Below are 26,676 nucleotides of genomic sequence, written 5' to 3' on the forward strand. Positions count from 1 at the left end.
ATATTGTTACATTTTCTGTTCTGACTCGTTGCTATTTGCCAATAAAAACAATTCTACCATTCTTAGGCCATTCTAATTAAGTACAAACCTCAGCGTGACTGACTTAACCTTTCTTCTGGCGGCGATTTTCAGTAGAAAAATATTATCATTTTGTTCCAACCTGTATGTATTCTGATCATTAGTTCTTGAGGTAAATACCTGACATTTCCACTAATGTCAAAGAGGAGAGTGTATTTGTGTAGTAAAACTAAGTTCAATAAAGGTAAGATCAGAGCCACAGTATTTCCAGAAATAGGGTTTGACTGGTGGTGGCTTGTAACAAGAAAACAGAACTAGTTCCATTGATCATAATGGAAAAAGTGTTCACAACACCCAAAGATGAAAAAAAGAAGTCACATGAAGCTTTATTAATAAATGAAGACTATTTATTACTTCAAGTGTTAATGGTAAAAAAAATTCAGCACAGCTGTTGCATTTAAAAAAGTGAAACTACATTAAGTACTATGTTTCTAGTTCAGTAAACAGATGAACCCGATGTCCTTTAATGACATAATAGTTGAGCATTATACAGTACATCTTATGAAGACCCGTAAATTAAAGAACTACTTTTTAAATTTAGTGATTACAAAAATTCTGCATTCACAGCTTTAGCTTCTTTTTTCTTCCACGACCATCAGGAGTACCATCCATTTTGCGCTTCTGTGCCTGTAAGGTAAGTTTTCAGCAAGTTATTGTGATACAAAAAGACTGTAAGCAAGCAATGTGTTTTAAGTCAAAGCAGATGGAGATGAGTGACACCCTAGCAGCTTGAAAATGTGATAAATTGCAACTGTTGTAATATGACAGATACACACATCCTCCTCAGGATAGCTGTGGGTTTTTTTCTATTCTTCCAATTCTGAAGGGAATGATTTTATAGAGGTAAAAAGTGTATAGAAGCAAATAAGGATGTTTTCAAGCTGCCTATTTATGAAATGTATTTCTGAATACCTTTTTAAATATTCTGTGCATAGTTCTAAAAAAACTTATTAATCCATCACTCCTAACTTTACTGATTTCTGCACATCTGCAAAGTAAGTCGTGCTTTAAGTTTTTGATATGACAGCTTTAGGCAACAACAACTCGAACAAATCTAGGCAAGAAAATGGGTAAAGTTGGTATTTCCTTTACAAAACAGACCTGTGTGTTTAGCAATACTTTGACTTCAGTCAGCAAAGGGAGCAGTTGAGCATACGTGCTGCTTTCCCAAATCTAGCTCTAGAAGCCAGTTCCCCGGCCAACTCCCCATACCAGGAAAGTGACAGCAAACGGCAGAGGAAACAAAGAGAACACCTGAAAACAGACCCTGTAGCATTCTCAAAGTGGGATGAATGGTCTGCATCCCTCAGTGGTAAACATACAACTTCTTTAGGGATAAAAATAATCAAAATGCCAAATAAATCTCTGGTTTATTTTACCAGGGTGAACCTATACAGTGTACCAACTCAGTGATCCCAAACGTAACAAGTTTATCAGCTCCAAAGCATGTGAGCTACAATTTAGAACCTAAACTTATTTGACATCCACAACTGGACTAGCTGAATGACAGCGTGAACTTGAAGCAGCTCTTGACGTTGCCCTATAAGTTTTTTGTTGTTGTTTTTAAATAACTTTAGATATCACATGTTCTAGACAATTAGGAAAGCACCCGATCTTCAAATGAGCTTTTCCACAGAAATAACATTTTAAATCTTACCGAAGATGGTTTTGGTCCACGTTTCTTCTTTTCTGCCTTTTCCTTTTCTTCCAGTTCCATGTTTTCTCTTTCAATCAGGGTGATTAAAGTATTGCATCTCCTTTGCAGCTCCTAAATGGCACAACATAGCCACTCACTACATTAGGCAGCCACTTAATGTAAAAATCATCTTAGAAATGCCTGTAAGTTTTTTGCTATAGCTTGGCAGAGCAAAAAAGGCCTGCAATAGTTTGTGATAGTTACTGGCTGGATTCACAGGAATGGATTTGATCGCAGATGTTTGCTTTCTTGAGTATGTTTGTATTTAACTCAAATTGAGGTTCATTTTGAAAAACGGTATCTTGGAATTTCGAATTTCTCCTCCCATCAAACTTTTTAGTTTACTGCATTTGCCACGCACTATAGGTGCTGGGAAGTCTATAAAAATGTAATGTATTGTGTACATGTGCATACCTCAGCATTTCGGAAGCTATTTAATTAGCCGGTGTATAACTGTGTTGTCCCAGGCATTCATGAACAAAAAGCAAAACAGGTTAATACATACCATGGCAGTTCTGGACTTGAGAAACCAGTCAAATCTGAATTGCGGGGAGTTTCGGATACACTGTCTTAATTCATCATAGACATTTTCTTTATCAAATCCTAGCTTGTGAAGCATACAGATCAGAAAGCGATCCTCCTCTTCAGTGTAATTCTTCCCTTTATTAGTACCATATGATATTCTCAGCTGGTGGAAAGGGGCTTTGTATCTGCCAATCTAAACAAAACAAAAAAGATCATATAAAACTAAGAAATAGTTCAAAATTAGTACGGAACTGTTTTCTATGAAAGCAGTACATTGCATGAATACAGGCAGACGAACACCACCGATTTAGAAAACAAGATCTTTTATGATCTCTAGTGCTAAGCCACCACATGTACGGAACTGGGAGTTCTAGACGGTGTATTTACCAATGCCATCTAAACTGGTAAATTGTGGGTTAGACAACAGACAGCTTTTTCTGTGATCTTTTGATTAATGGCAATGATCCTTTTTAATATGCAAAACCTCAGGAATGGTCAAAGTAAGAGTAACAAGGTATACGAGACTGTAGCACACAGTTCAGCTGCATTCTGGCTAATTGAGTCAGACGCCGTTCTTCCCCTGACTTCCTACAAGAGATAACTAACTAGTCAACCCCGAAGTGGGGGGAAAATTCTGATACACTGTCTTAATTTACTGCAAATCTCTTCATTATGAAACCCTGGTTGGTGAAACACATCAGGATGAAAGCCTCCTCTGCTTGGTAAGTCTTCCCTTTTTTAAGTGCACTAAATACATACATATATATATGTGTGTGTGTATATAACATATATATAACCAGAATATGTATTTGTTAAAAATATATATGTATAAATATATATACATTTTTCAGTTACACAGGGCCAAAAAAAATTTCTGCTTCTTCAAAAAGCATGTAGTTAGTGGGAGCGTGTTATATGGCACTGTGAACTGATTGTCCTATGATGAAGAGGATTGTTACGAACAACGGGTTAGGCCGTACCTGGAGCTCTCATCGTGGCTGTCAGCCAGGACAGCGCTGCCATAGAATGGAAAAGCTATAGGAAGCAACTGCTGAGGAATATGCAAAAGAGGCAAATTCCATGCCCAACCTGTTGTTTTCACCCTTTAGTAACACTGGCTAGACTAAGAGTGCCGCATCTCGCCTCACTGGCACAGGGAAATAAAAGAAGCAAGAAACACAGCAGATAGATACCTTTGTATCAAGTGCTTTTTTTATGCTGATTCGTCTCTGAATTCTGGCTTCTCCTCTCTCTATCTGAGCCATGATCTTCTCTATGTCTTGGAGTTCATTGCATCTTTCCCAGAACACAGCTAAGAAAAGAACAATTGATTAGGTTCTTATCATGCATTTCAAAAGTTAGGGGGTTTGTACCTTAAAAAAAAAGATGTTGCTTCCTTTTACCAGAACTTGCTGCTGTATAAAAATAGGCCTGCCTTTACCTGATAAGGAACCTTCACTTCCCCTATCGCCTGTTGCAGTATTACAAATGCTATTTGAAGGGGGCAGATAGAGGGGTTCTCAGTTTAAATGAGGTGCGATACGGGCCAGAAAGGTTTTTGGTAGCCAAGCTCCTTCTCAAAGAAAACATCTTAAAATGGAAACCGATACAACAGAACAGCAATACGTTTTTACAGAGGGAAGCTGGAGGGTAACTGAGCAGCCAAAGACAAGGGCAAGTGTCTAAAAGACAATTAGGTGTTTAAATAAAACTGTTTTTTAAAATATTTTTTCACATCTGTAAGCTGCTATATACCTTTAAAAATTTAGCCCCGGGACCTTGCAACTGCACTGCAGTAGGAAACGCTTCCGAGACATCAGAGGTAAGCAGCCAAGTGGACTTGGGTTACGAAACCCAATAGCCATTATATATTCAGACACAAAATGCTTACTGTAGCCCACTCTTGATGAGGATGGGGAAAGAAAGGTGTAAAGATTCAAGAAAACTACTGGTTAGTGAATGCAAGGAAAAGTAAAACTTCAGTTAAGCGTTGTTTCTCGCATTTCTTTTTGCAAAAATTAACAAGAGTTGAAGACAGCACTATCCAGTTAGATTTAGGATATATTAAAGTGAGTCAGTAACAGTTTATATGCACATTTTATTACAGCTTGAATTATGCAGGGGCTACACATGGTAAAACCTGGATCAGTAGATCCCAAGTCCATCAGTACAATTCTACCCTGAAAGTCTTCAAGAGTCGTTTAAGAAATTGTCAGAAGATGGTACCGTGTTCGTAGGCAGTTCACAGCAGGAAAGCAGCACTCGAGATGATAGACTCACAGAGCTGACTGCTTCACAAGCAACTCACCTGAATACTCTATGACTTCCTCCGGGGTTTTTCCTTCTACTTCCCGTGCTATATTTTCAATGTCGTCGCGGCCCCACTTCTCATTAGCTTTGATGAACTGGTTAAAATCTCTCTTATTCCAGTTAGTGAATCCCTGTATAGCAATCAGAAGGAAACATTCCACAGAAGTTCAGGATTTGTCTCTCTCTAAATTTGTTTCAACAGATTTCTTTAAAATTGTCTGTAACACTTCCATCATTCCAACAATATTAAACCTCTGCTTTCTCTGCAGTCACTCCATCTAAATAAATACCGCATAATGATTAGCGCGTGGTCTCTGACTACCTACTAGTTTCGGATAAGAGTCTTCAGCTCGTAAATTAATGACTCCTACCAATAGCCTCTGAAAGAGAGCGCGGGATCACTTTTTAAGAAGAAAAATCCCTCAAGTGAAGCAGTAGTCTCTATAATGGTTCTGTTTTGTCAAAAAGGCCCACCAAATGCCATCAGCCATTTTCCTTGGTCACTCTCCCTCAGAAGGAGACCTTGTCCTCTAGTTCCATGCCCCCAAAAATACCCCATGAAAATATAATACCCAAATAAGGTGTAACGGGCAGTAATCTGTTTAAAATTTAAATGTACATGCTACCTAATTATATTCCTATTCAGCTCATATCCTCTTTAAGAAAGGGACACTGCTGCTACCAGGCAGTTTAGGAAACCCGACCCCTTCACCCTGCAGGACTCACTTCCACGTGGGAGTGATGGGCTGGCAGCAGATGATACACTTTAAATAATGTGGAAAGCAGCTCATCCAGCTGTGCAGCGAGTCTGCAAGGCCCCACGGCTGAGGGAAGATGTCCCAGCCTGCAGTCAATGCAAGCTTGGGAAGCCAGGCTCTGACACCGGGCTAGGTCTTACTCTTCAGGCTTAAAACACGCAGAACGTAGGTCAGATTCAGTAGGAGCCGAGTGCACTGATTTGGTGCACGTTCTTCAAAGGCGTCCAGGCCCACAACAAACCTAATGCTAACCTTTTCAGTCAGAACCAAAGTGTGCAGCTGTGTTAACTGCGGCATGTGTGAATCAACACAAGAGATGTTCCTGTAACACTGTAAAACACAAAGCAAGCTTCAGCTGGTTTCAGTTTTGCTAAAGACCCAACTATACCTGGGTTAGAAGCTTCTCTTTTTCTTCTAGTTCTTCATCATTAAGAGGTTCAGCCTCATCAATCTTAAGCTGCTCTTCCTTTTGTGCTTGGGCTGCATTTGGCAAATCAGGATTACGAGGTACCTGAAAGGTTTCGCATTTTGTAAAATTTTATTACTTTTTCACAGATAATTGCTAATCATCACTTTTCTGTTAGTATAATCTAATCATTTGTTCAGCTCAACATAATTTTCTTTCATTTAAATTAGCGTGAAAGGCAGACCAAGTACATAGTCTCTGCTGCAATGCACGAATTCCTCAATTACCTTGTACCCAATTGTTTTCCTGTAGTAGAGAATCTCCTTTTCCAATAGTTCAAACAGGCGCGGAGGGAAGAACTGGAAGTCCTGTACATTTGGCTGTTTTGGAGGCCGTGGTGCCTGAAATAAATACACACAAAGTTTGTATTTGACTCCCTTTCACATCCAATAATCTGACTTCAAGTTTATGAGGAAAAAAAGCACTTTATTTTTACAAAAATGCACTGTCTTAACCAAAAAAAGGCCACACCATGCCAGAGACAACGAAGACAACTCCAACCATGAAGAATTCTAAAAGCGAACACCCTGTGAGAAAAGGGGAGTGGGTCTGTTGGGAGGAGGAGGCCGGGGAAAGAGTCACACGTGCATCCCCTTCAACAACGCTCAGGTGTTGTGAGCAGCAGTAAGAAAATATTCCACAGGTAAGGAAAGTTCACAGCCGCTTAAAGAAAAATAAAATAAGGAACACCTTGGTTTTACCCTCCCAATGTCTTAGAAATTTCATCCTGCTCTTACATTTTTCTCACAGAAGTTTGTCTCATGTGCTTTGGATTTTTCTAAATTTAAATTGCCTCCCCACTTTATAAAAGTGAACGGAGCACTTTTTATGAATAAAGACCAATTTCTGACTTTCAGCTTTAACCATTTGCCACGCACACTTGAACAATTTATATTTTTTTAATTAGTCAACTCACCTTGGGTGCTTTTGGCTCGCTGACTCGAAGAGCCTCTCTGAAGTAAGCATCCACAGCGTAATTGGCTTTTCTTTCTCGTTTAGGTGGTTCAATCCACTCTGTAAATGCCATCTATAAAAACAAATCCCACCACCCCAAAAAATATTAAGACTAAGCCTTGCAAAACGTTCAGACCACCTACAAGTTTTATGTAAAACTAGGTTTAAATCTACTTCATTAGATAAGTAATAAAACTTATACACTATTTTCATGCATTATATTGTATTTTAACCAACACTTCTTAAATAAATGTGGTTCAATCATACAACTTAGTGCTTTACTCCAAAAGAAATTTAAACATTACCTTCTGTTTTTCTCTGTAGTCTTCCCCTTCGAAATTATACACACTGGACTCCGTATCCATTGTGAAATTCCTAAGTGAGCTTTCACCCATCTTTGAAAGTTTTTCGTTCATTTCCGCAGTCTTGGAAGAAGAGTAGCAATTTTGAAAGGTACTTCGTTATAAACCATCTCATTTACAACAGCAGAAAAACCAAACAATTGACCAATATGAAAACCCTCAATAGGAACAACCCCTATTCTCCCAGTTACAATCAAGTTATCATCCAGGGATATACTATCTATACCATCAAATTGAAGACTACAGGTGGGTTTCTGCTTTTTTCAAAACGTTACCTCACCTTCTTTGCACCTCTTTCCAAAATGTGATCAATATCTTCATCTGTAATCTCACTCTCCTTGGAGGCAAACACGTGCGTTGCTCCATGCCTAATCATTTGCAGCATTTCATCCTTCCCAAGTTTATTCAGGTTTTGATCCACCAGCCTTCCTGAAGACAAAAGCATTGGAGGATAGCAACTAACCGAATAGTTCACATTAAGGAAGGAGCACTACATGATTTGTCTCCCCCTTACATTTCAAAGTTAAAGCTATATCCTCTCAGTAAAGGAAATTCCCAATGAAGGGAGGGGAAAAAAAAAGAGGAAAAAACACCCCAAAGCCAGCAAAATCTAGCCAGGGACCACATACATTTGCTTTATGATACATGAATTGTGTTCAACACACATCATTTTGGATGTGAGGTCTTCCAGATAAGCTTTGTTATGGTGCATGTTTTCACAGTTTCTAGACACACGCAGACACATGTGCAGACGCATGCAAACCTTATTGAATCCTTTTTTCAGAAATAAAGTTACCGATTCCAATCAAGTCAACCAAGAAGGTTACACATTGTCATCACTTCTCCCCGTCTGTTAAAAAAAGGCAAGGCATTCTCCAATGCAAGAATTTCTACAGTTCAAAGAAGTTGAGTGCTTTAAATAAAATAAAAAAAAAAACAAACAAAAACCTGACTATATTCGCTTTAAATAAAAAAACCCACAAACCTGACTACATGCACTTGTACATATGTATGACTAGGGAGGTAATCAAAAAATTAGTGAGGAAAAGCCTATCCCTACAGTAAAATAAATTTTCCAGTAGATCAGGCCTTTGCACTCTTATCTTCAGAGTCTGGCTGAAGCAAAAGCAACATTCCCACTAATTCTAATTAGTTGATTTCACCATGGTTTATGAGTTGTAAAAAAAAGAAGAGAATCACATCATATCTACAAACAAATTGCCTTCATATACTTGCCTTGCTGAATGACTATGGAATCTAGCCGGAGTTTCATTTCTGCACGTTCCACTATTCTTTCTTCCACTGTATTGTCTGTGATAAACCTGAACACTCGAACAGTCTTTGTTTGGCCAATTCTGTGTGCTCGATCCTAGGCAAAAAAACAAGTAAGAAAAAAATTCAGTACTTGGTTTCCAGTCTGACTATATAAGTAGTCTTCAATTTTGATTAGCTTCAACATACAAATATACAAAACAGAATAGCACGGGTTAGTTAAATCGTTAGAGACAGGCAGTTAAAATGACTACCCACAATAACACGTTATCTGCATTGCAAGTTTTAGGGTGGTTTTTTTCAATAACATCAACAGTGCATATGTCTCTAGATGCCGTAACTAAAACCAGTGTGCGTTTGGGTTTGGTTTTTTGTTAAATCACACAGGGGAGAAGACTGGATGCTTCTGACCTTATGTAACCTTCTGTAAAAACTCAAATTATTTAAGAAATTATCTCTGTACTGACCAAAAGGTACCTTTCTCAAACTTGTTCAGTTGTGCCATGAATAGTTCAAGAAACACAAGGCACCACCTCACCTGACTGGCAAATCATTAACCCCTGTAAGAATTAGTGCTCTGACCATACACCTTTAGAGGTAGCTGGAACTGTCTCGCTTTAGCTTCCAGACATCGGTTCCATCATTCTTTTGAAATTATTTTTTGCTAGACTATTTGAGAACCTATAGCTTAACTGAAATAATTAAAATTAAATTTCCAAGTTTTGTCACTGAAAGGCCTCATTTGTCAAAAAAAACCACTGGTAGTTTTTAAATAGCTTTACTCTCTTATTTGGTAAGTAGTGACACTTCACACTACTCCCTAGGTTGCAGTCACATGCAAATCTACCTAAAAAAAATAAATTAAAGACAGTTGGTAAAGGAGCTTGCTCACTTACCACCACAAAAGCAGACTTTGGAAAGTTTAATTCAGCGTTTCTTTGTCTCATTTCCAAGGTATCAGAGAACACAAACACATTCACCTCTACTCCCCACAGAAATAAAGCTTTATAGTTTTGGGATTGACACATACCATGCTAGATCTTTTCTTTTTTTGGAACAAAACAGGCTATTCTCATTAAATACTGCTAAGAGTACTGTAGCATGCACTCAGCATTTCCCACTGCATAAATATCCCAATATATCCCAAATATATATCCCAAATGCGACGAAAGGTTCCACGGAGCGGAAGCTACACTGGAACTGAAAATCAGTCTTAAAAGTACTGCTCCTGTCCTAAACCAAGAAAACCAATTCATTTTGGAAATACTGTATCATGCTACACACACATTTCTAGCAAAGTTCTATGAGAAAGAAAAGAAAAAACCCAACATGCAATTTCCATCTGGATTCTTACCATGGCCTGGAGATCGACTTGTGGATTCCAGTCTGAATCATACAGAATTACAACATCAGCAGTAGCCAAATTGATTCCAAGACCTCCTGCCCGTGTACTCAACATGAACACAAATTTTGAGCTACCAGGTTCATTATATGCATTAATAGATGCCTAAATAAATAAAAGGAACATATATTAGTTGAACCAAATGTTTCACAAGTACTATTTTTCTAAATGAAATACTTAAAATTTTAAATACCTGTCTCTCGTCATGTGGTGTTTGTCCATCCAGTCTACAATACTCATAATTTCGCCACATACAGTAATCTTCCAAGATATCTAGCACTCTGGTCATCTGACTGAAGATTAAGACTCTCGAACCTGTTTGGGTAAAAAGCTTCCTTATGTTTTCACCAAAACTGAAGATTTACCCAACTCTGCAAGTTTACATTACCAGAAAGGGAAGGAGGGCAGTTCCATATACTAGGAAGAAAAGTAGTTAGAATTTCAGAACCCACTATATAACAACAGGGCTGCAGCTGCAGATGGCACGGCAGCCGTGTGGGCCGTAGCTGCCTCCCGGGGCTAAACCACAACTTTTCGGAGGCCAATGCGGGGCTCGAAGGGTTCCAGGTAATGACAGATGTGACTGGAGCGTGCTAGACCAAATTCATGGCTGCTACAGCTGTTTGGCTACCAATTGGCAGGCTCCTGTGCTTGCCATGGGGCTTCCTTGCCTTACTATATACTGGAGTCTAGTTAGCGGCTGCCTTTTTGCTTTTGTTTTCTGTTGTACTCCTTATCAAAACGTTACCAGGCGCAGCAGAGTAAGATGACAACACAAATATAAAAACATCAAGGAGTATAAAGAATGAAATTTTGAAGTATTTGGTTTGGATTTAAGACCACTAGAAATAAAGTAAGTTCTTCTTAAAGACTTGTCAGTTTACTTAACCTGCCAAGAACAACCTCCAAAAAATAGCCAGTAATTTATACAGATACACACAACCATTTCCAACCTAGTTGAGATTTAAGTATAACGTAGAATATTACAAAGCTTCCGCTTGCCCTGATATTCTCCTAGCATGATTTTTTTTGTCCTTTGGACTCAAGGTCTAGTATGACCTCTCTTTTGTTTAAGATGATCATATGATTTAAGACCAGGCCAATTTTAATTGCCACATCTCAACAAAAAGCCTAATAGTAGAAAGAAACCAAGATAAAAAAAGCACTGTAACCACTGAATTCCTCTTTTGTAGTCTTATAATGATGCATATCGCCACAGTTGCTTGAATGATACCTGGATACAAAAATACCGGTTACTTTTGTATTACCTAAGGCTGAGGTTGGGACTTAAGTTTTACTTTTCTGCAATGTCTCCCCAGTCACAAACTTTCCTCCACTCCTTTAGCCAAGTTACTTCCGTAAGCATACTCATTAAAATAATGAGCTAAAATTTATTCCAGAATCAAAAATTCTGTGGCGACTGAGTTTTACAGTAATGTATTCCAGAGCTATGTCCCTACTATCAAATACATTTAAAGTAACTGAGTGTTCCCCAATGTTTGTGTGCCTTAAAGAATTCACTCAGGTGCTGCCCAAAATCATATCCAGCAAGAAAGACCAACATTTCACAAAGGATTTGACTTTAATCCCATGTGAAGACCTTAAATCTGAAATGGTATTCCACGGCAAATCAAAGGGGTGGCTGAAAAGCCACAGGATTATGGTCCAAACAGCTAATAATGCTAAGAAAGAAAATCTAAAGCCCAGACCAACTGCTGTTTCTGCCATCTCAATTTAGCCATAATGGACTATTGATCCCATTATTTACGAAGGCACTTCACAAACTGTTTTTGCATCAACCATTTAAGACACTGTGCTTGACAAGCTGGTATCATGCCAGAAACCAACAATAATCCTGCCTAAAGTCTGCTGGTTTTCGCTCAGAATGCACGGAACATTAAGAAGCACCTACTTTCATTTTTAATCGCTGAACCAAGCAACTCTCAAACACCACCACTGAGACGCATACCTTGTTCTTTCAACTTCGGTAGCAATTTGTCCAGTACTACCATTTTGCCACTGTTGGTGACCAAATGCATATCTGTCGTGTAAGGTGGACCAGGTTCTGCCCCATCAAAGAGATACGGATGATTGCAGCATTTTCGCAGCTGCATGAGGATATTCAACAGTCTCATTTTGTCCAGCTTCCCAGCTGAATTCAATATATCTATGTCCTTCATTAAGATTCGTGTATACCTACATCAAAGACAGAAAAACTTTTGTAACTCAAATGAAATCGGCCTTTCTTTAAATGATAAATATAGTCAAAAGCTCACCCTCCCCCCTCACTTAATCAGGTAACTCTCCCTGATACGCATGGTTTTGTCATCACGAAAGTGTCACAAGGGAATATGTATGAGTTGGGAGTACACCAGAAGGAATTAAATCAAGTTCCACACAATAATCAAGTCACAAGCAGCACATTCCTTCTGAGCCTTAATCAAGTACGTGAATTACCATTCTCGCTGCATTTTGCTGAGACCCACATAAATTTTAACCTCCTTCTTTGGAGGCAAGCTTTTCTCCACATCAGCCTTAATGCGACGTAGAAGGAATGGTCGTAGCACCTGAAAGAGATTGCATCGTTAAACGTATTTTAGAAACTGAAACACTGAACAGGTCAACAGACAGAAGCGGTGCAGATGCTCTCTGTCATAAATGCTCAAACACCAGAACTATTACCAGACCATCTGAAAAAGCAAACTATATGGACAGATTATTATACATGGGAATATACATGTACCATCTTTGGAAGACTCAAAAATTAGGCAAAAAAATCATCTTTCAGCTGGCTCCATGCCTCCTGATTCTTTTTTGGTTTTCCTTGACTGAGATATTTAGAGTCTCTTCATAGACAATATTTTTAATGTAAGCATTTCAGAACCCTGAAAGCCAGAACCATCGACCCTTCTCTCCCCTCCAAAACAGCTTCCTTTTCAAGAAACAGATTGTCTTCTGAGCTTCACCAACCTATTCTGAAAGTCTACGATAGTCTCTGGAATAAGCTATCTTAGCCTAATATTCTGTCATTAGAAGAATTATTTAGAGCCTAGCTTAGATAAACGTAACACATACACAAAAAGCAGAAAGACTTACCATATGGAGACGTTCCACCAACTTTTGATCCCCTAGACAATTGTTTGTATCAAACCATGAATCAAAGTCCTGTATCAACAAAATCATTGGTATGTAAGAGGTTACCTTTCAAGGTGCAATGTCATTACAATGATGAATAAATACAACTCAAGTGATTCTTACGTAGGCAGTAAGTAAAAGAACAAATTACCCACTTTGGTCTATTTTTATGGAAACCTCTATAACACAGCATCTTCCAAAACAAACCTCAAAACCTACATACCATTGGAAGGAGGGGAAAAAAAATTTAAAAAAATCAATATGCGAGTCCTTTTCTGTCGAAAAAGATTCACTTTTATCACTCCATCGGAAAAATTCCATCCAGAAGAAGTTTACTACTGCAGCATTTGATGAAAAATGGAAAAGTAAAATTTTGGTATAATGCACCACAAGGCTTCCCTTTCTACAGATGTTACACTCCCAGTGCATCAAAACAGTTAAGCCCATGCTTCACTTTGTGAAGTCTATTCCTCATTATATAGCATCTCCCAACTCACAGGGAAGAAGTCTTAGGTAAACAATAAGGTAACTTACAGCTGAACATAAGAACAAAGTTAGTTGGTTTAGCCATCAGAATGTTTAAACCTAGTTTGAAATGCAGCAGCGATCACCTTCCCATTGTGATTTTAAATAACTCTTGTATCTGCTAAGCTTGTAACAGCCCTTAAAAACGGCCACGCTGAGAAAAACAGTCTACCCTACTGTACTTCACAGTTCTCGAAACATTTCTAACGGCCAATCCACCATCATCAAAAACTAATACTGGTAACTACACATGGTCAAACCCAGCAAAGTTAATTTAATTTGATTAGCAGAAATGAGAACTTACTTCAGAGGAGTTAAAGACATCTGGCAAAAGGAAGTTAAGAAGCGCCCAGAGTTCATGTAAGTTGTTCTGAAGTGGTGTTCCAGTTAACAGCAGCCGATTTGTAGTCTTGAATTCCCTCACAATTTCTGATAACTGAAGGACATTGAGACATGAGCAAATATAAAAATATTACTAGTCCCCACACCACCACTTCATAACTCACACAAATCCCTCTCTTTAGTGAAAGTATAAATTACCTTTGATTTTTCATTTTTAATCCTGTGGGCTTCATCTATAACTAGATATCTCCAGTTAAACTTTTTGAATACTGACTTCTCTTTGATAAGCATTTCATATGATGTTACGCAGACATCCCATTCTCCAGGCAACAACACATCTCTGACAAAGGCAGCCTAGACAACAAGGTGACAGTTAGTTACTGAGGCTTTGTCAAATCTAAAACGAAAAGAACACGCTACTGCTGTTAAAATTTTAAAACAATGTTGCTAATAAACTGGAAAGAAAAGATAAAATTAATTATAGAGGCAATATAACACACAACCATTGTAAAGCTTGACAATTTTGTCAGTGCTGAAGCTGCCTAAAACTCTTGGGATAGAGCTGAGAAGGGATTTCAGCTCTAACTTCTGGCTTTGGAAACTGCAGACAACTACCCTACACACATGAGGTTTTCAGTAGCTGAACTATAAGATCAGAACTCAAAATTAATTTTTTGTAGGTTTGCTTTGGGTTTTTTTTTAAGTTTAGAAAAAGGTAGGGTTTGAATATTTATTTGGCTAACTGAACAATTTCTAGAACACCGACATCCAAGGTTAAAAGCAGACACAGTAATTAGTCAGAATTCAAAATACAGAGATGTATAAATGTCAAGAACTTAACTCATATACGCAAGAAACACAGTGAAGAAAGAATAAGAATTTTTGGATTCAAAAAAGATGCACTATAAAAATCACAAGATATCACACCTGGACCAATGACCTCCAGGCTATTTAAAGTTTCATCAATATTGTTCTATTCTCTAACCCAACAAACTGACAATAGAGCTAGATGCCCTTAAAATAAAAAAAAAAATCTGCTGACAAAGGCAGAAGTTTAATGGCACCAGTAATAATTCTTCCTTCCATAAATAAATGGGTAACTCCAGTTGACGAATCTACAGATGTGCCACCATATTCAATCTTTTTTAAGTTCTCTTTGCTGTGCTAAAAAAAAAAAAGTAGCAAAGAATTGATATGGAAGTAATAAAACGAGAAGGACTGAAATATTAAGGCCAGAAGAGGCTAAACAATATTTTCTCTTTTAATTGACAACATTCAAGCCAAATAACCACTTTTTGCATACCACTTGTAACAACCAGCCCTCTTTGCCCCCTCCAACATTAAGATGACAACTGCTTTCAGAACAGTTCCTTAGTGACACACCCCATAATCCTCTTAAGAACTGCTGCTACAAGCAATATGACGTACTGTACTACATAGAGCAGAACACAAATTACTTTTTTACAGATTTATATATTCATACAAATGACGGCACTTTACGTGAAACATTTTATTTTCCTATTTTAAGATTTGTAGGGTTTTGTTGGTCTACACGGTGTACTGTCTTCACCAAAGGAGAGAGAAAACCTCTCTCAAGGTCAAGAAATTATGAGTGTAAAGTGATGAAGCAATAGCTGGGCAACACACACGTGAATTCTAAGCTGGTTACGTTTTAAGTAGGTAGCACTTGTTGGTCTTACTGTTTAACCACTACAAATCCAAGTAACATCCTTCCCTCTGAACGAAAGGTAAAGGACAGCAAGATTGCATGCTGGATTTACATGGGAAAAACAACTGCATCAAAACTTACTCGCTGGTCTTTGTCACCTATCAAACAAACTGCTCGAAGAGTAGGTACCCATCTCTTGAATTCATTCATCCAGTTATGTAGAGTGGACTTGGGAACTAACACCATGTGAGGACCAGGAATATTTCTGTAGTGTTTCATATACCCAAGAAGAGAAATTGTTTGCAGTGTCTTCCCAAGACCCTGTAAGAGATGTTAACATGTCAGAAAAAAAATCTCACAGGAAACACCTTTAAAAAGCCCAACAGGGAGCTCTGAGTACAACATGGAAGACACAGCAGCCTGAACAAACGAGTGAGATATATTTAAGACAGTGCTACTCACAAAAGGCATCAAAATCTTGGTTTGGAAAAGCTTGCATGGCTTCCCACATTTAGTAAAAAAAAAAAAAGTAATAGGAGTACCATTTCCAAACCTTGGATTACGAAGTTAGAATTTTGCCTTACCTTTCAAATAAGACAGCTCTTAGAAGTACCAGAAAACAGTATTTCATAAAATTTTGTTTTGAAGAGTAGGGTGTACTCAAATTATTTACTTAGAGGTCAATGAACTTTACAAGCTGGACATATGCATTCTCTTAAACTTGAAATAAAGTGAATAAATTAAGAACTCTGTAAGGAGGCTTTTACTGGCCACAACATGATGTCACTTCTTGTGAGAAGAAAGCCAAATGTGCATGTAAACAGCTGCATATGTCAAAGAAGAAAACAAATACTGAGCTTCTCTAGAAGTACTCTTAAGTGCTCTGTTCTTTGTTCAACAGAAATATCATTCATATCACTTAAATAATTAAAAAATATTATGACTCGAACATATGGGATTTAAGATACCCGAAAACCATCAGTGCAAGTTATTTTTGCTTCCAAAACTCAAGTCTTTGTCTTCAAAATAACCACATTCCACCTGGTGTAAGATGTGGAAAAGTGTTTGCAAGCTGTGTGAAAGGCATTAGTAAGTTCAAAAGGATTAAAATTTAAGAATGAATCCAAAAATATTTAAACGTAAATATTTAAACTCCTCAAGATGGATTTTGGAATACCACAAATCCAAGGTCTTACAAAGTTTCCCGGTTGTTTTTGTTAAAACAAGCCTGCTCCACTTAGAACAGTACTCAGCAAAAAAAGCTTCCTCTATTCATAAGCACATATGTTGAATCTATATTCTGTATTATCCTTGATCTACTTCAAAATTAAACATGTTACTGAACAATAATTTAAATTCATTTGTCTCTAATTTATCTTTAAGAAGTTTTATTACACAAAAAAGAAATTACCAGAAGGCATGAGAAATGCAATATACTGAAATATAATTAGATTTTTGGGTTTTTTCTTATCTGCTCCTTATGAAAAACAGATACAACTAAAATCACTCAGAGGACAAAAACGTATCTGCTTGTCAAACTACTACAATTTCTTCTGCATTCATCCCTCCTCTTTCAGGGAAAAAGAATAAAAACAGAAGCAAAAGCTAACAGTGCTGGCTGAAACGTCAACGGTCACAGTGTGAAAAAAATTTTAACACAGCTCTCTAGCTACATCTCTTTTTGCATCATTTTTCCCAGAAAATTTCCCACTGGTGTAGCTCTTGCTGCTGAGATCAGTCCACACAGGACACTCATATCCTGCTGTCTGTTTTATTCTAACAACAACAGGAAGTGTTCCCGCATTTGTTACTCTTTTCATACGTGACACTCCCTTCATAAGGGCCACTTGAGAATACCATAACAAAATAGCTGCAATTTAGATAAAAAAAAATAGAGGACACCTCATTCTATAGAACAACTCCCCTCTATTAAATTTTATTTTTCTAAAGGTTGACAGATTCTCTTTTCGTATGCCTATTTCTATTTCTGTGTGGTTTATTTCAGTTAAGACACCTGTGACACTTTTAACATTAGTGACTTCACACCTACTAGAAAAATAAGATTTGGCAAATTATATATTGCATTTTGTGCTATTACAAAACCCATATATATAGCTGAACTAAAATTGTATTGTATCGCATGCGCTCACAAGTCCTCAGAAACATGGGCTATGTTCATACCATTTCATCTGCTAGGATGCCATTGATGCCGTTTTCATACAAAGAGATGAGCCAGTTCAATCCTCGAACCTGATAGTCACGCAGCTTTCCCCATTTAACATCTAAAAGACATGAAAGAATAGACTAAAAGATCTGTAAAAACTTACCCAAGCATTTCACCACCCCTTGCCTGCTAATTGACACCGATGATCTAAGCTATAGAACAAATTCAAGTAGTAAATTCCAAGGACAATGCAGACTGGAGACAGCAACGTGTTAATTTTGTTTCTGCAAGCTGCTCCAATAGCTTTGTTTTCTGCAAAAACCCAAAATACATATAAATTCTAACTCTACCACAACCCCCCACATCAGAACACAGTTGAAAGTTAAAACAACAGAATACTGGATTCTCTCTTAAATGAACTGGAAGCTGTTAAGTATTTTAAATTGTATCAGAAGATTGGTTACTTACGTAAAATTTGTAAGATGACAGACTTAAAAACAGGTAGCTCTTTCCTGGTAATTAAAGTATAGCAACTGGATTTCTGAAGGGTGAGACCCACTGGGCTATCTTTCTAGCCTGACAGAAAATAAACAGTGCCTCGCTAATACATTCTGTCCCATTAGACTGGTGCTGGATTTTTTTTCCTCCTTCTCCTGTTCCCCAGAATTATTCACTGTCCTTGGGAAGGACATAAATAATCTTCATTTCAGACAATATTTTGAAGGAAAAGGACAGGGGGGAAAAAAACCAAATCAAACCAAAAACAAAAAAGAGGAAACATACATGATGGAGATTCTTCAAATCGAGTGCAGACATTAGTTGTCTTGGAGCTTTCTGTTAACAGCTCCTCGTCTTCCTCCTGCTCTGTTCTACGATGGCGGTAGCTGAAAAAGTGCAAGAAAGTTAGTTAGTTTCTGACTCATCTGAAAAGATGTGAAACTGTTCCAAAATCAAATCTAACGTCATTGCAGTACAAAAACGCAAACGCACAAAGAAGCTTCTAGCAAGATTCTTCAAAAGAACTGGTGTTTAGCTGATCAACTGAAATGCTGCTTTTTAACTTTTTAGAGCCACTTAGTAAGGTGACTACATTGTTAGCAGGCTCAAATATTAAAGAAAAGTGACTAGAAAGGGATAAATCGTGTGCATCAGTACTGGCCTTTAACTACAAGACAGGGAATGACACTGTATTGGAGAGTTCTGGAACATCTGCCGAACGCTAGATATACTGAGCCATATATGCTGTAATGAAGGCAATCCAAATTTCTAGACTTCTGAATCTCAGGCCGCCTGTAAGACACAGTCTACTGATGTTCTCTGTGAACTCTTACAACTTAAAGCCATGAATGCTCTACTTTTCTTCCCCCGCTTTTCTTCGTGCTGGAAAACTTTTAATCATGATAGTGCTTTACCACCAACACAAAATTCTTACAACTCCTAGAATTCTTAAAGAACCCTCAACTTACAGGTGGGCAGTTGAAAAACATCACAATTATACAGCAGAAAACACACACCAAAACAGGACAAAAGACTAGCAAGTTTAACTTACGCTTCTAAAGTACAATAAAATCCATAATTACAGTACAAGCTGGCCTACATGACATCACTCACTCGCCAACTGACAGTAAATTCTGTTTCTCATCCTTCTTTATTCGTGGACGTCCAGGCTTCATTTTCAAAGGTGAAGTTGGAGTTTTCTGAGCAGCGGGCTGAATGAAATGAGCAAAAAGCTCAGTCTGCTTCAACAGATATTCAAATCTGTTTGCTCTGTCGGTTTGCTGTTGACAAGAAAAATTAAGTGGAACAAGCGTGAGATGTTTCAGTATGTATTCATTCAAAAGGAAAAGCTAACAAATGCTTTTTAAACAATATAGATTCACATTTCTTCATATACATACCTACAGTAAGACAGAAGAGATGATTTACGTCAACAATATAACTGTTGCTGAGAGATTCAATACTCTTTCATTGGGTCACGGCTAACCTTTGCTACGCAGTTGCAAGACAGACCTACGCTAAGACTACAATCTGGCTTTGGCATAAGGACTGTGTGAGCATCACCAGACATGGCCAGAATTTGCTTAAGAACCATCTCCTATCAAAAGCGATAGTCCCACTTCCAGAAATTTAACCCCACCCAGCATGCACAGGAATCTTCAATGAACTCGTTTATCTCACTGACCTGGCAACAACTATTTTCTACTGCATTAGTTTCCTGCCTGCTCCATGAGATACACTACCTCACTATGGTGTCAGATAAGCAAAAGAGCTGGCATGAAAGGGGGCGGAAAGGACAGAAGAGCCCACAGCTGGAAGCCAGAACACCTACTTCAGCAGCAGAGACCTCTCAGATATGCTCAGCCTAACTTGTCTGACTGCCCCCTTTGATATGAGTTGCTGTTTCTGCTGTGCAGAAAAGATTACAGGAGACAATATTAGCATCTAAAGGGTTCAATTCCTTTGAGACAGGTTTCATCTGGGATCAACACACCTTCCCAAGGCCACATCAAGACTTCAGAGCAGACAATCAAGACAGACAACAGTTCCAAGCTTAGCAGCAACCACTCTGACATTCTGCCAGCTGCCACAACATAACCTGGTATTTAGCAACTTGCACAGTTTCAGGAAGTCACTTTTCTTAGTAAAAAGGAACAGATGTTCCAGACTTCTGCAAGAGCAATGCCAGCTCTCTGAGTGTTCTCCTCTTTAAAGCAAGCAGTTCCTGCACTAAGTGAAAGACAGCGGGATAGAGTAGAAAGAGACCAAGAAAGAGATCCTGTATGTACCACAGAAGAGTCAGACTCACTCTAACTATAATCTAAAGCTTGATTGACATAGCTACAATTCATACCCACTGAATTAAGGTTTTCCTCTCTGTTCTTCATAGTTTTGTTTGTTTCTTTGTTTACTTCGCAACAGTTTCTGAAGTTTAAACTAGGTAAGATCTTACTAATATCCAAATTGCTGACCCTTATTTTTTAAGTATTGTTTCATGGGTTGTGCGGAAGAGAAGTAGATGAGACGTAGAGTGCATTGCAAAAGTTTCCTCGTTCTAAAATTTTAGTGAGGAATCTTGTTCAAGTTTTGGCGCTGCACACACATCCCCCTCATTTTCACTGTGCTTAAGGATATTCCTTTAAGAGACTAATAAACATCTGTATTTTTAAGACAGGACACAGACAAGAACAGTCTGTACTCTGCAACCTTGAGCTAGCCCTCTACCAACAGAGAAACTTTTCCTGTTTTCTTTTCCAGTGCATCTTCTGACTACTGCAACAGTAAAATACAATCCTCCTTGTAATCGTGCCTGTCTAGAGACCAGAAGAGAAAACTCCAAGTTCACTTCCTTCAGTTTGCCAGGAAGTAGCACAAAGCAATTAGCAGAAGACAACTGGGTTATTTTCAATGGCAAGAAGAAACAACACAGGAAGTAGCAAATTACAAAATTCGGTTTCACTTTCCTATGAAGAAATTCCACATGCAGTCACAGACACTGCAATTACGAACAGGAAGAAAGGAAAACAGGGAGCAGCAGATGGCTCCATCTCTTATATCCAGGATATAAAAACAAAAAATTAAGGAAAATAGTAAATTTTCTCCTATCTAACCCATGAAGCACAGAATCACCCATCTTCAAAATTCAAGCACTCTAACTAGAGCTTCACAAAGAACAATTAAACTTTAGACAAAGCTAACAAAATCCCTTTCAGCCTAGACAAAGTAAAAGGGTTGAGAAGTTGGCCAAGGTTTACCTTTCTTTTTACTGCTCCCCCCCCAAAACAGAAATTAATATACTTTTCCTACAAAGGACTGCTACTCCTGTAGTTCAAAAATAAGTTTGGAATATAAAAGCGATATAAAAAAGGTCCTAGACTTCAACTGATTCCACACACTCAGAAAGTAAGGCAGCAGCCATTTAAATACTTATGGGCACTTTCCTAGAGGATCCTTCCATTTCTGACTGAGAAAGTGACTACTCAACTCTTCATAACCTCCCTTGCCTACAGGAAGGACAACTCTACGGATAACTTCAAAAGCAAGCTGACAATTTTTTATTACATTTTTTTCCCCTAAGACATTTGAATATTTCCGATTATATCACTCTTCTAAATCTAGAGCACCTCAAAGCTGCTAGGACTATACTTCCTAGAAATAGCAAAACACATTAACAGTTATTCCCACAAATAACTGCAATGGAAATGGAGAAAGAGGAGAGGACCAGAGAACAAAATGATAAAAAGGAAAAGGGTCTGAGGGTTTTTTTTCTGCCTATGTTTTGGTTTCAAGTTACTTAAAGATTTTTGAATAACTAGACAAAGTTTTATAAATCATGTGAAGAGATTTCAAACAAGCAGAAAACTCAGTCTATTTTAAGCAACTGCATAAGTACTGGATAGCTGTACACATTTCCAAATAATACATACCATTTTCTCTTCGTACGTAGGATCTGCTTCCTGGATTTCTTTTTGTTTTCCTGGTGAGGCATCATCAAAAGATTCCTGAGATGAAAAAGAATTAGAAAAAAATTATTTTCTGAAAAAGGGAAGACACCCACGTAAAGGAGAGTAAGCTTGTTTCAAATTACTATCTATCCACATCAGATAGCACAGCCATCTTTTGCTGCTTTGATATAGTCAGCTTTCTATTACTTATTGTAAAATTACCTGGAGATGGATCAAAGATCCCTGCCAGCGGGTGAGGGACAGAGCTAGATCTCTGTAATCCGATTTAGCTCCATCATTAAAGCATCACATCAATATGAATGAGAGATACAGCTGTGGTCCAGGAGCTCGGCATGCCGCTTCTAGGGTGCCAAGCCAAAATCCTGCTAAAGTTGTACTGTGTAAGAACTAGCTCCAGTCCCAAAGCAAGAACAGTTTCAAGTTTTTTTCCTTTCTGCAGACTACCCTGATCCCTCATCGTTCTGTACCAAGGGAACAAGTCTAAATGAGAACCTGACTGCAGTTTTGTCCTGCAAGCAGAGTAGGAATTTAGACAAAATGCATTTTTCTCCTACTTAGTTTACCAAATCAAATAATTGTTGTTATCGCCAATAGTACCATTACTAACAGAAAAAAAATTGGTTGGGTGGGGGCAGTCCTTCCTCATCCCCTTCTGGCCAAATCCTTGACATACTGCCTTCAATTATTCTTCAGATCAGGGCTTTTTTATCCTCTTCTCTCCTGTTATTAGGTTAACTCCTTCCCCATCACCTCCCACATGTAATTCCATCTTCTGTTCTTAAAACCAACCAAAAACAATACGATGATCCTTCTCTGGTAAACCACGCTACGGCAATATATTACAAAATCATTCTTGAAAGGGTGAGAAAAGGTAACAAACGAGATGCCTTCAAAATCATTATTAACCATGTGCTTAATTGAGCCTCATAAGAACTGAGCTAAATTCAGTCTTTACTGGCCAACGTAGAACAAAGGAACAGGAAAGTAAGAAACAACCTGAAACAAAGGCAGAAGAAACACGGGATGTTTGTGGGCGGGTGTTTCCTCACAAAACTGGTAGGTAAGGCGTGCAGAAACAGAAGAATCCTACCACAAATGTTTCATTCACCAGTCAAAATATAAAGAACTGAGCATAAAAAGTTATGGCTAAAGATCTTCTAAACTCATCCCCAAATCTTCTTGCTCATTTCCCACTGGATTTAGTCGACACCCACCTACCAGTCAGCACAAGCACAGGACCGTTTGAATTTCGGTATGAAATTCATCTTTCTCCTGAAACGCCTAACATGCGAAACACAGAAACGCAGCAGCGCGCCACCTGATCTTGTCACGTGCCATAAAGATGACAAAACCTCGCAATATAGCTGGAGAGCGAGAAAAGCAGTCTCTCGGACGACCGCGACCACCAAGAAGCTACTTCAACTGAAACGTCACTTTACGCAAGGTAATCCCTTCCCCACGCAAAAAGGAACTAACTTGGCAAGCCCGGAGAGAGCCCTCGCACACGGGCGCCTCAAAAGCACGCGTTTCACAGCCTCCATGCGCTTAGCCCCGGCCCGGAATTGCCCTATTTTTGCAGGTTCGAGCAGGACTTTATTACCCACAGTGCTTTGGCTACTTGCTCATCCGCGAAATATGGCATTTGCAAATTTATTTAGATCAAGTAGGCTTGACTGTGCGGCATGACTCAGAGTACAAAACACCCAGCGATGAAAGCAGGACCAACCAGTTCCCTCGTATCGTTAAAGAAACAATGCTGCGATAAAAAAACTGCATCTCCAGGCAATCACTCAAACCCCTTGAAATTTCTGGAATAAGCACCTGTTGCCAAAAAAAAAACCAAACCAAACCAAACAAACAACGCCTCACTCCACAAAAAAAAAAGTTTTGAACAGCTTTATAAGAGGGAAAAACGTTACTGTTTTTTAGAACACGGACATGCTTATCGCTGACGCAGGAAGCACCAACGATGGGAAGGCTTTCCAGGGAGGAAGGCGAGGAGAGAAAGGCCACTTGCGAGGAGCGGGCAAGGAGCCCGTCGAGATCTCTCGGGGGGGGGGGGGGGGGAAGACGGCGGACGCCCCTTCACAACAGGAGGAGGAAGCGAAGGGGGCTCCCCCTGCCCGCCCGTCACCTCGCTTGGAAGATAAATAAATGAAGTGACCTGGCGGCGAGGCCTCCCCGTGTCCCCGCGGAGGAACGCGGCGGCCGTGTGCGGAGGTGGGGGGGGGAAGGGGAGAAGCGTGTGTGTGTGTGAAGCGGGGAAATGGGGTCCCGTCCCGTCCCCCCCCCACACACACCCCCCCTGCCCCACCACCGGGCCGTTCCCCGGCCCCGCCGTCCTCCCCTCCCTCCCTCCGGGTCCCCCGGGCGCCCGGCACGGCCCCGCGCCCGCCTCTCCATTGTCTCCCGCGGCCCCACGCGGCCCGGGGACGCCCCACCGGCGCCGTCCCTCATGGCGGGCACCTGCCGCCACGCAGCCGGGAGCGTCCCCGGGGCCCAGCCGCGCCGAGCCGGGGAGAGGGGTCGGGGTGTGTGTGCGGGGGTCCCCGCCGGGGGAAAGCGCCTGACCTCCATTTCGGCGTCGCCGGCGGCGGAGGGCGCCGTCCCCGCGGCCTCGCTGCTGTTGGCGCCCGGAGGCGGCGCGGGCGGCTCGTCCGGTTGCGGCGGCGGCGGCGGCAGCGCCTGCTGCCCGGCGGACATGATCCCCGCCGCAGACAATGCTCTGCCGGCGCCCGGGCCCGAGCCCGGCTGGCTGCGCGCTGAGGGGGAAGGAGGCGGCCGCCCCGGTGCGTGCGTGCGTGTGAGGGGGTGCTCGGAGGCTAAGCAGCGCGCTGAGCCCGGTGCGCCGCCGCCGGCGGAGGCCCGTCCCCGCTGCCGCCCCGGCTTTCCCGGCGGGCGCCCACCAACCAGGAACCGAGCCGGCTCCCCGCTCTCGCGAGAGCCCGGCCTCCGGCGTGCGGCGCGGAACGGCGCGGCGGGGCCCAGTGCGCGGGCGCCGGCCGCCGCCTCGCGCCGGACTGGAGGCGGCCTCGCGACGCTGTGACGTCACCGCCGCGGGCGCTAGGGAGCGCGCGCGACCGCCCAACGGCCGGCTCGCGGAGGGGCCGTTGGGGCCTGCAGCCGCCGCGCGCCTCAGTTCTGAGGCGAAGGGGCGGCGGAGCCCTGGCCCGTGCTGAGAGGCCACAAAAAAGCCCCGTCGCCCAGCAGGGCCCTGAGGGAGCGACAGGCGGCTTCAGGCTCGCACCTGGCCACAGGCCCCGGCTGAAGGGCACAGGGCCGCTGGCGCCTGCCCGGGCTTGCTTTTGCATGGAAGCGGATAACAGCACTGCAGTTTACAGTGACATTACAAATAACACATCTTTGTTGAAAATTAGGACAAGAGGAAACGGCCTCAAGTTGGACCAGGGGAGGTTAGATTGGATATTAGGAAAACTTTCTTCACTGCAAGTGTTAGCAAGCACTGGAACAGGCAGCCCGAGTTGAGTCGCCATTCCTGGAGGCATTTAAAAGACTGGTAGACATGATGCTGAGGGACATGGTCTGGTGGTGGTTGATGGTTAGACTCTATGATCTTAAAGGTCCCTTCCAACCAAGATGATTCTATGATGCTATGAAAATTGACCTGCATGGGTTCCTTGTTAGAGCTTTTAGCATGTATCGGGAAGCCAGTCTCTTTTGCTTTTAACATTTAAAGTTAAATACCATCACAACACTGCTATCTGGACAAGATAATTAAGTCTTATTACTAAAATGTAATTTGTACCCTCATCAAAATAAAACGCAAGGACAACACCACTGCTATGAAAGAGCAGGTATCAATAAATACGTGTTTTTTTTCAGGTCTATCTAATAGAACATCTCCAGCAGGAGAGAACTGCAAATAAAAAAATAAAAAAAAAAAGACTTAAACATTGACCAAAATGGGTGCCAGAGCTAACGGCTCAGCTTCCCTTCCCTCACTTTATCTGGCTGGAGGAGCCAGATGAGGTTTGTAAGTACAGAAGTACGGTTTTATAGACGAATGGAATAAAACATAGTGTCCGCTCCCAGCTTGAAGCCATCATGGGCTGCAGACCCCTGGCTGTAGGACATGACTGAGCACATCAACACTCACATTACCTTCACTCGGGCAAGGAGAGCTCCTCACTGACTCACCCTGCCACGTACCACGTCCCAGAAGAACCCTGGAGTGCACAAAATGGATGAAACTGAACAGGAAGGTAAATTTAAAGAGCACCGCTATTGCACTCCCGCTGCTAACAGCAGCAGAGTCCAAACGGCCAGGCTTGAGCTAGTCTGAAGCAGAAGTCCCCTGAATGGTACACAGTGTAGACAACCAGGTACGCCACATCAACTGAATTGCTCTATAGATCTACTCCTGCAAATGTAGGTAGTACATCAAGTACTACAAGTACTCCTGCACTTGTAGGTAGGCCTGCATTCACAAGTAGCATTAATGTAATTAACTCCCAAGTAATGCAGCCAGTGAGTGTACTCCACTGGTTTGTGAGGCTGCGTCTCCCACGTCTTAAGAAACTATTGTTGCCATGAA

The 26,676-nt window shown here is 40.6% G+C and overlaps 1 protein-coding gene across 1 annotated transcript; it reads right to left on the reverse strand.

Moving 5' to 3' along the window:
• Positions 1 to 379: 379 nt before the first annotated feature.
• SMARCA5 (SNF2 related chromatin remodeling ATPase 5) lies at positions 380 to 25,124 on the reverse strand. Its single transcript, XM_074588889.1, has 24 exons — positions 24,693 to 25,124; positions 22,083 to 22,157; positions 19,270 to 19,436; positions 18,442 to 18,542; positions 17,676 to 17,776; positions 15,636 to 15,815; positions 14,024 to 14,179; positions 13,788 to 13,919; positions 12,920 to 12,988; positions 12,281 to 12,390; positions 11,793 to 12,019; positions 10,017 to 10,138; positions 9,776 to 9,928; positions 8,386 to 8,518; positions 7,430 to 7,578; positions 7,093 to 7,212; positions 6,750 to 6,860; positions 6,061 to 6,174; positions 5,756 to 5,878; positions 4,608 to 4,740; positions 3,493 to 3,611; positions 2,280 to 2,492; positions 1,736 to 1,846; positions 380 to 705 (listed from the first exon to the last, which is right to left on the reverse strand). The coding sequence occupies exons 1-24, from the start codon at positions 24,822 to 24,824 to the stop codon at positions 640 to 642; spliced, it is 3,117 nt and encodes a 1,038-aa protein (XP_074444990.1). The 5' UTR covers positions 24,825 to 25,124; the 3' UTR covers positions 380 to 639.
• Positions 25,125 to 26,676: the final 1,552 nt, after the last annotated feature.

Source organism: Larus michahellis, chromosome 5 (assembly GCF_964199755.1).
Source record: "Larus michahellis chromosome 5, bLarMic1.1, whole genome shotgun sequence".
In the NCBI taxonomy this organism is placed as follows: Eukaryota; Metazoa; Chordata; class Aves; order Charadriiformes; family Laridae; genus Larus; species Larus michahellis.